Here is a 9,585-nt window from a genome sequence, read left to right as displayed (position 1 = left end):
TTCTCCCCTCTGGGCTTTGGGCCCTGGCTTTCGAAGGATGAGCCCCGCCGAGGCTGGCTGCTCTACTGGCTGTGCCAGCCATGTGCTCTAGTGCTGCTGGGCACACACATTGACAGACCTGCACTTCTCCAGCAGTGGTTTCTGAGGTTTGAAGCGATGTTACTGGGTTATTTTCCATAACTGGTGGAGAAGAGTTTTATATGCAACATTTGCCAGATGTTCGTTGAAGCAAATCTAGTTGCTTGTCTTTCCTCCTTGCCCTGTGGTGCAACAACTGAGGTGAGCTGTTTCCATCTAATTAATGTAGGCTGGCTTGTAAATACTATTTTGTGTACCTTCTGTAGGTTGCAAAAGATCCAAGTAAGGTCAAGATGTATCCTTGTGTACATACAGTTTTAAACCCCTCGTGCTTCCTATATTGTATAATTGTATAAACATTTCTTAAATTAAACTCTTCTGAAAAGCAATTAGCTCCAGAATGAACTCACTTTTACAGCCTTCCTTTTGTTTGGGTGGGTTTTGTTTTTTCTTAGGCTGGCAGGGTGCTGGCAGTAGGACAAAAAGAGGTGAGGAAGGCTCGCAAGCTTTTGCCTGTTGTGGCAGGGTTGGATGTGCAGGAAAATGAAATGCATGTCTGTTCTCACTTCTGAAAGGCTGCAGGGAGATGAGCTCTCTCAGTTCTGGCTCTGTAACAGAAACAGCGAAGGAATGGGGGCGATCAGTAACTCGCAAGTGAAAGCAGTCTTCATTAAGATGACAGTGATTCTGCTTCGAGCCTTTGCTCTGCTTTGGGAAGGAAATCAAATCCATTATTAAGCTGGATTTGCCACTGATTTAAGGTTTCTGCCTGGAGCTAAGTAATTTTTTGAGAAATTGTCAGAGGTTACTGTGATGCTTGCATCAACCTTCTGTGTCTGGGACTTGGGGCATGTTTGAGGGAGCATCTTTCTGCCTCCAAAGCTGAATGGCACTGCTGCTCTGCTCTCAGAGGCTGCCACGCTGGGTTTGTGAAGAATCAGTGCTGTGGGGTTTTGTGGGTTACGTGTTCATGTAATGTGACAGTGTCTTTGGTGAATTTAAATGAGTTCTCACCGTAAGGAATATGTCTCTGTGCTCATTGCCTCTGGTTTGATCAGTACTGCCAGAACAACGCTGATGGTTCAGTGGCTCCTTGAGCAGCAGGAGGCTGAGTGTTTTACAGTGGTCACCCCCGAAGTAACATCACTTGGTCTTAGTGCCAGCTGTTGGCTGACAGCCAAGTTGGCCACTCTCGTAAGGAAAATCGGATCAGCTTCGTTGTGATCAGTGGCACAGAGCAGGGGATATTCTTTACTGACAGTGCCCCTCAGTGGTAACACGGAATTACTGATTTCTGCAGAATGTCCGCTCTCAAAAGACCTGGTAGCTGGAAATGCAGGGTTATCATGAAATACTGTATTTCCAAAGGAAAACTTTGCCATGCAAGAATACGTTAAACTGTGTGTGTGAGATGACAGAGTAAAAGCAGAAAACTGGAAAGAGTGTGTTGTAGAGAAATGATGTCATTTGTACTGCATGTGTTATAAAGACTGCTCATCTGAACAGACCTGGAAACACTTTTTCCTTGCTGTTGTAGAACAAGAACAAAGATAAAACAAAAATGGACACTCAAAAGGTGCAGATAAATCAGTGTGGTAAGAGATCTAATATAATTTGTCATTACAATCTGCATCAATTTTACAAAGTTTTAGTAGACTGTGATAGGCCTGTTGTGGGGTGGTGAGCAGCTGGGAAAACGTGCTTTTTCCTAGCTGCCAAATTTGGATACTGTATTGGATATGCAAAGGGTAAATCCAAGGACAAACCTACACACACAGTAAAGCACACCACCACAAAGTCACTTTATAAAAAAAATTCACTAATATTTATCCAGGTTTTTATTGTATTTTAACTTCTTTAAGAACCCCCGAACCGTGTAAGGGTTCACAAGAAGCCATACCTTCTGTCACTGTTAGAAATCATTATCAAATAAGTCTTTTAATTGTACCCAATGTCTAAGAAGCAGAAATATTTTGTTTCTATTGGAGGATTGGATACATTAGCCAAAGTTCTCCTTGAGCTTATGCATGATTCCAGTTTGAGTCACTCCAGCATGAAACTTGCAGTGGTAGTAACAAAGACTCTGGATGCCTGCATTGCTAATAACTGTGAGTGGAAAGACATTTTTTATCTAGGTAATTTTAAAATGCAATTTTTAAAGTCTTGTGCTGGTGGAAAGTTGTAGAAATGAATGCTTTAAGGCAGTTAAGTAATGTACATCCCAGTGGATGTTGCAGTGTTTTTTAAAGTTCAGAGGTGTAAGTGGGGAGTGATTCAGTTCATTTGAGGTGGGTTACTGTCCCATTGTTGCTAAAATGCATACAGTGAAATTTAAACCCGACTGAAAATTAAAAGTAAGATGCTACAGCTCATGCTGGGTAAGTAAAGCTGAGCTCTGGGCCTGGATTTGGTCAGTCAGTTTGGATCCTGGAGTTAGGCCTATGCCTGGATAATAAATTGTGTAGCTCTAGGAAGCTTTAGTAATTCAGAGGTGGAGCTGAACGAAGGTGCTGTTTCTGCACAGCACACTCTGCTCTGCTTTGCTGGCTGGGTACTGCTCTCCTGATGAGGTCAACACTTTTTCCTTGCTGTTGTAGAACAAGAACAAAGATAAAACAAAAATGGACACTCAAAAGGTGCAGATAAATCAGTGTGGTAAGAGATCTAATATAATTTGTCATTACAATCTGCATCAATTTTACAAAGTTTTAGTAGACTGTGATAGGCCTGTTGTGGGGTGGTGAGCAGCTGGGAAAACGTGCTTTTTCCTAGCTGCCAAATTTGGATACTGTATTGGATATGCAAAGGGTAAATCCAAGGACAAACCTACACACACAGTAAAGCACACCACCACAAAGTCACTTTATAAAAAAAATTCACTAATATTTATCCAGGTTTTTATTGTATTTTAACTTCTTTAAGAACCCCCGAACCGTGTAAGGGTTCACAAGAAGCCATACCTTCTGTCACTGTTAGAAATCATTATCAAATAAGTCTTTTAATTGTACCCAATGTCTAAGAAGCAGATTTTCCAAGTCTCTTTACCCACCTGGGGTTGTATGTGGGTGCCCAGAGAACATTTTGTGTTACGTCTCCAACCACCTGACTGAGGGCTCTGCTGCTGTGCTGCATGATTTATGTCTCCTGTAACTCAGTGCCAGGGAGCAGCCTTGTGCTCTTGGACTCTTTCCTTACTACTCCACGGAGTTTCAAGTGCACTCTGAATTTTATTTGCACTCTGAATACTTTAATGGCTGTGTATTATTTACACTTAATGCACCTTGCAACTGTGAATTTAATATTTAGCAGTTTACATCAGGCTTACTAAGAGTTACTAGCAATTAAAGGCCAGAAACACTAAAGGGGGCTGTTAGTCTGCAAAGGAAATCATGCTCAAATAACAAACTATGGACAGAAATATTTCTAGGTTTGTTGTTTGTGGCTGAAGAGAAGTGAGGCAGCTCCATTTTGGCTCACTTTCTCTCCTTTGCTAGAACATATGTACATACTACATTTTGGACAGGTTTATTCTAATACTGACTAGATTCATGTATAGAAAATATAACCATTTTGATGATATTTTTTTGTGTTTGCTCCTAGATATGAAAACAGATTTGAACTTACTGCTTGAATGCCTTAAATATCAGATGGACTGCCCTCTGTCTCAGAAGGAGGCCTTGATCACGATCTATTCCATTTGCCAACAAAACAGTAAGAGAGGCTTTTCCTTAGAAACAGTGCAGTCATTTATGGTCATCGTGTATGCTAAGAAACTGCACCATGAAAATGTTCTCTAAAGGACATAAGGTTTGAGGTGCTGCAAAATCTTAGAAGCCTTTCATTTTGCAGATAAACAAAAGCAAAAGTTTCTGTTCTTTTTTCCTCCTGTAGGTGAAGCGAGCGAATACTTTCGAGAAATTGGTGGTTTGATGTTTATAAATGACCTTGCCAAGGCGAGTGCTCATGGCGTCGTAAAGGAAGCAGCTTTATTTACACTGGGCATTATTATAGAGAGTAATGGTAATAAAAATCATATTGTTTGTATTTCTGAGTGCGCTGTGGCCCCCTGTCATTACTTGTGCTCCTGCTTCGTTTCCATTTTCTTTTGGTCTCACCAAATGAGACTACAGCATTGTCAGTTGGAGCAAGGGCAGTGAAGGTGCCCTGTCATCCCCAGAACTGAGAAGTGCCTTGTTGATTTGTGCACGTAGGGTGTCTTTAAGCTACCACACACCTGCACTCTCCCTCAGCAGCAAGTGCTCAGTGACTCCTGGATTGTTCCAAAGCTTGCCAGAGTCCTGTCTGGTGTAGAACTCACTGCAGGGGGAAGCCCTCAGTCCTTCATAGTCCTGCCCTGTCTCCACTCCCCACATAATGGCCACAACTGAGACTTAATAATTTAGGATTGTGAGTTTCTTACTTTAGGACTTAATGGTTTTCACTTTCTGTTTTCAGTGTATTGTCAACAGACTTTGTGTACTTCTGCATTGTTTGAAGACCTCATTTTATTTTTAATTAAAAAGGATTCTGGTGTGAACTTGAAAAGAATGTCTGTTTATGTCATCTTAGTACTGGTTTCAAATAACAGTAAGTTGGGGTTTTTTCTGTATTACAGCATTCCTTTTCTATTTGCCAATCTGCCATCCAAAATTTGGAACATTGAATAAGTAATGTTTTGGTGAAGTTAATTGATAAAGATGAATGTTTGCATGTAACTGAACCTGAATTGTCAAAGGAGCGTTATTGCTCGCTGGGATTTCCTTAAACAGCAGAACGTGGTGTAGTTCTGAAAATACAGTTTGCAAATGCAAACCCATAGTTTCTGAGGGTGTATGGAAAGAGAGAGACATAGAAAGGTTTTTTACCAATACGTTGACACGATTTGGTATTTCCTTCTGGGAGGATATGTGCTTGGGGAAGGGAATGTATGTATGTAAATGAAACTTGATGTTAAGGTTTTGTCTGCAGTTGCATTTATCTCTGGAGTCTCGTGTGTGTTCTCTTTTAGAAACTGGGCAAACCTATGTCAGAGATACAGGCTGCATCAGCCTGCTGCTGCAGTTATTCAGGTAAACAGGGCTGCAGTTCAAGCAGACAAATAATAGACTGGTTAGCAGCTATGTTTCCTTAACTATTTGGGACTTGTTTGCACTGTCCTTAACAGAACAACTCTCTCCACCTCTGAGAAGAATGTGTCAGATAAAAACACTGATCCCTGCTTTCAGCTCTGGTCCTCAGTGTGCAGCACTCTCTGTGCCTGTGTCAACAACCCCCAGAACGGTAGGTGTTGCTCTGAAAGTTGTGGAAGAAGTTCAAAGATATTCTCCAAATTGGTAGCACTTTGGTTTCATTTTTACTGTTCAGCTGAAGTTTCATTTCATTGGGTTTTGATTTGGGGTACTTTGTTTTTACTTTTCCAGAAGATAATCAAAACATTTGCTGTTCGGTTTTTCCCTATGCCAAAGAGTGGCTCCAGAGTTGCACAGAGCCTGAGATCGTTCGTCCCATTTGTTCATTTCTTGGTCTCACAGTTGCAAATAACTGTAAGTGCAGCTCAAGCTTTACACAGTTTTTCATTTGATAAAAGGAAGTTTAATTAGAGAGTTAAATGGTTTCCTCTTTCCTGTCAATCTCTACAAAGTCATTTGCTGTTCTTCCAGCTTTTACTCTGACCACTGTACTCCACCATCTTTACTTACACTGTGGTACTGCTCTCCTGATGAGGTCTGGTGTTTTCCACACAAGGTTTGCAGAAACCTGTGATCCTGACGAGCCTGTGCTGTGGCCTTGGTTGGTGTATCTCACACTGGTGCCATAAGAGCTTCAAATGGAAGGTTAAAAAGTTTAAAGAAAAGTTTAAAAGCATAAGCCTGCACTGGTTCTGAGGGTAGTTTCAGATCAGCTGGCTGTGACAGGACCAGGCCTCAGCATGGATGGAGCAGCTGTGCTGTTGCCAGTGCCAGGTCCCCCTGCTCTTCTTATGGCAGATACTCTGTGTGTCAGAACTGATTCAACTGGCTCTGGCTCCATGCTGGAGCTGATAAAGGATGTGGAGAAACTCAGCAGGGATCTCCAAACTTGCACAGGGCAAAGCCCTCGTTGGTCAGATCTGCCTCATCTCCATGGAGCACAGGCTGGGGGATGGGCAGGGCTGGATTTGGGAGCAGCACAGGAGGGATGGGGTAATCTGAACTGTTGGAGGTGGAGCAGGGCAGGGCTGAGCAGGCCCAAGGCTTTGAGGGGTTTGTAGGGTTCCCTCAAAACCCAGCATTTTATCCTTGGATAATTCCTGTACGCTCACGATCGACTTTCTTTTCCTTCCAATTGTTTTAACAAACAGCTGCCATGAGCGTTGTCTTGGCACAGTACCACACTGTGTCAGAGCTGCTGAAGCTGCTGTCCAATGAGACACTGAGCACAGGAGAAAAAATCAGTATTATTCTAACAATTGGGCACTGTACTGAAGTCTGTGGTAAGATTTGCTTTTTCTTTTTCCTGTCTGTCAGCTTCTCCTAAATTCTCATACACTGACTCCTCCAGTGGTGTCACTTCATCAAGACTGGAACACGAGAGAGAGTTCTCTTAAATACCATAATGTCAATATTTGGACAAAATTTTTCTATCATGTTCCATCTTTAAATTTTAAAGCTTGTTGGCAGGAAGTGTCTCTAGTAGCTTTGAAAAAGTAGACTAAATATGCAAGAATTCAGAGCTGGGCTTAGGTGTCACAGAAAAGAATTAATCCAGACCTGAAAGCTACTGCAGTCCAGACGTGGCAGATGGGTTGTCTTGAGCACCCTTTCCATGGTGCTTGGAACACAGAGTTCTGCCCACTGCTTGCAAGGCCAGTAATATTTGTAAGAGCCATGTAAGAGCATTGGTTTTCAAGACACAGAAGCAGTAGGTAGCCCTGAAATGTATTTGTCATGTTCCTCAGGGCTTGCCCAAGCATATCTGGCACAAATACAACACTTCACTTGGTATTTTGTGGTAGTGCAAGCAAAGAGAAAGGGAATTTCATTTGTAGTCCTGTTTTTTCACATGTGTGTTTAGATAAACAAGGAAAAGGCCTGATGTTCAAAAATCCTGGTTGGTTTTCATCCTCTGAGTGCCAATAACATGTTCAATGATTAGCTCAATAGGACACAAATTTATTTTAACAGACATTTTTTCAGGAAGAATTAGTGAAACAAGACTTAATGGAAAATGTCTTTTGAATAGTAAAAATGATTAAACCAACAGAAAAAAGGTTTCTCTTAAAATGTCAACACTGTCAAAACAAAAATGTTTAATTTTTTTAATTTATTTTTTTAGTTAAGTTTAAAGAAGAAAGAGCTATGTTTAGCAAGTTAGCAGTTCTATGAATATGTATGCAAATAAATTAAGCTAATTACATAATGAATGAGGAGGAACAGATTGGCTAGACCAGGATTAAACTACTAATTTTATTTTGCTGGTTACAAACCTTGAGATTTTGATATTTGTGCATCTCAGGCCTCACTCAAATGTCGCGTATCTTCTCCAAGAGCCGGTCATGGAAGAGAAGAAGTGCAAGAGTCATTGTTCAAATGTTTTAGGCCACAATTAAATGAGCTTGGAACTCCATCATATAATTTGTCTCAGTAGTCATCCTTCAGTTTTCTCACAGTAATCTGAGTTGTGGTCAAATCATCCTGTGGGATGTAAAGCTCTCCTGCTGTCACTGCAGCAGGCTCGGCTCTGTAGTGAAAATGTCTCTTTCTACAGAAACTTGCAGAAAGCTGCCAGTATTGGCTCCTAAAATTGCTGTAAGGTTAAGGTGTGTGGGGCTGCAACCAAACTTTCCTTTGCCATGTCCTGTTCTAGAAGAAAACCAGTGTGAGCTGCTTCAGAACAATGGTCTGCCACTTATGATTCAGGTATTGACAGAATCTCAGGACGAGGAACTCATCAGAGCTGCTACTTTTGTGCTGCAGAACTGCAAACAAATGAGTAAGCTTGCTGTTCCTGCTTTAAAAATGACACTGATTGTTTCCATCTCTGTGTTCTGCTGATTCCCCAAGTGATTTTAACTGCAGCAGCTTTGTAATTCTGTGTACTCCAAAAGATGTTTGTTTTCTGCACAGAAAGTTGCTTATTTGTCATCAAGAACTGACTTAGGCAGAAAAAAGAGAAGTAAGAATTGCAGCAGTGTTGCAATATGCATTTGTGAAACCTCTCCATGTAGGGCCAGTTCTTAAAGCTTCCCCATCTATAAAGTGTGTGGAAAATATGAACATTGTCATTTAACACCCAGTGGATACTCTCTTCCTGGGGATGTAGCACTAGAGGGAGAGAATAAACCAGGAGATAATCAAGCCCAAAATCACTGTGTCTGCATTAATTTCCACTATTAAGAAATCTTGATCTTTTCTTTTCTGAAGTAGGATGTATTTTTGGCCCTGTTTCAGTTTTTTATTAATTATCTGTACAATAACTCCCATGAAACAGAGAGACCTTGTCCTGTAATCTCTAGAGGGTGGAGGGTGTGCAATTGCTGATTAGGAAAAAACAAACCAGTATCTACATTTCTGTGCTGCAAGCACAACTGAGAGGTTAGTGTAAGATTGAGGAGGTGTGGAGATTTGTAGTGTCCATTAATATGGAATTGGTTTTTTTTAAAAGCAGAGACTCAAACTGGTGAAGAAGGCAGAGTTAAGTCAATGAAAAAGTCTTTATTTTTTTCACAGCAGCGTTGTGAAAGCAGTTTATAAGGAACTATGATTGCAAGTTCACCTCTTGTAACTGCAGCTTATATTTCAAGTGTGTTAACATTTATGTATAAATTTAAGTTTTATAAAAATTGTTATTTTGCATTGAATTGTTGGTGCTGGCCCTCGGCATACTAAAATATAATAAATACTTTTTAAATGTTACTTGATAAAGTATTAACTATTAATGTTGTCTCATATTTTATAAAGCTGAACAGTTGTCTCTGAAATTATATGATAACTCATTAAATGTGAACAACGCAGAAGAATTGGATGTGCAAGTCAGAAAAAGATGTCTGCAAGACTACTGGAAGAAAGCAAAAGAAATTTTACACAGAATAAACTCAATTGAAAAACAGCAGAATGAGGTTGGCCTATTTACCAAAATAGGATGAAACTAATCACATCTTTCCAGAGTTTAAGGAGAAAGGAAAAGTAAATCCTTAAGTCAATTTGAATGTGAGCAGAAAACCCAGGCAAAAACGTTGGAATTGTGTGAAACTACAACCTGCAACTTTTATCAGTATTGTAGATCAGACCGAGTTACAGGTGTGCAGAGAAGGGAGGCATCTGTATTGTATGAAGTATTCTAGTGTACTGTAAACCCACATTTTCTATGAGCTAGAAAAAGAAGTTGAATTTATTTTTAATTGTTGGACATCCGTACCTATAATTTTAATATTTGCATGCATGAAATGCTCAGGGTTGTACGGCTGTAGGAACTGATTTAGTAATCTGCCCCAAAGGGTGGATATTACACATTCACTGGAATAAACAT

The 9,585-nt window shown here is 40.5% G+C and overlaps 1 protein-coding gene across 1 annotated transcript; it reads left to right on the top strand.

Moving 5' to 3' along the window:
- The first annotated feature begins 216 nt into the window (after positions 1-216).
- LOC121337863 (telomere repeats-binding bouquet formation protein 1-like) lies at positions 217-9,202 on the top strand. Its single transcript, XM_041408229.1, has 11 exons — positions 217-279; positions 1,616-1,673; positions 3,679-3,789; positions 3,970-4,098; positions 4,534-4,665; positions 5,087-5,147; positions 5,243-5,358; positions 5,499-5,621; positions 6,419-6,550; positions 7,924-8,049; positions 9,018-9,202. Exons 1-11 carry the CDS (start codon positions 217-219, stop codon positions 9,200-9,202), a joined length of 1,236 nt encoding a protein of 411 aa, XP_041264163.1.
- The last annotated feature ends 383 nt before the right edge of the window (positions 9,203-9,585 follow it).

Source organism: Onychostruthus taczanowskii, unplaced genomic scaffold (assembly GCF_017590055.1).
Source record: "Onychostruthus taczanowskii isolate IOZ18803 unplaced genomic scaffold, ASM1759005v1 scaffold294, whole genome shotgun sequence".
Lineage (NCBI taxonomy): Eukaryota > Metazoa > Chordata > Aves > Passeriformes > Passeridae > Onychostruthus > Onychostruthus taczanowskii.
This window is presented reverse-complemented; position numbering and strand designations above follow the sequence as displayed.

Bases quoted from the DNA above. Each gene is read 5' to 3' on its own strand.
- LOC121337863 (XM_041408229.1), top strand. From the start codon at position 217: ATGTTCGTTGAAGCAAATCTAGTTGCTTGTCTTTCCTCCTTGCCCTGT. The intron at 5,148-5,242 runs GTAAACAGGGCT...TGTCCTTAACAG, and splicing joins CTGCTGCTGCAGTTATTCAG to AACAACTCTCTCCACCTCTG. The intron at 5,622-6,418 runs GTAAGTGCAGCT...TTTAACAAACAG, and splicing joins TCTCACAGTTGCAAATAACT to CTGCCATGAGCGTTGTCTTG.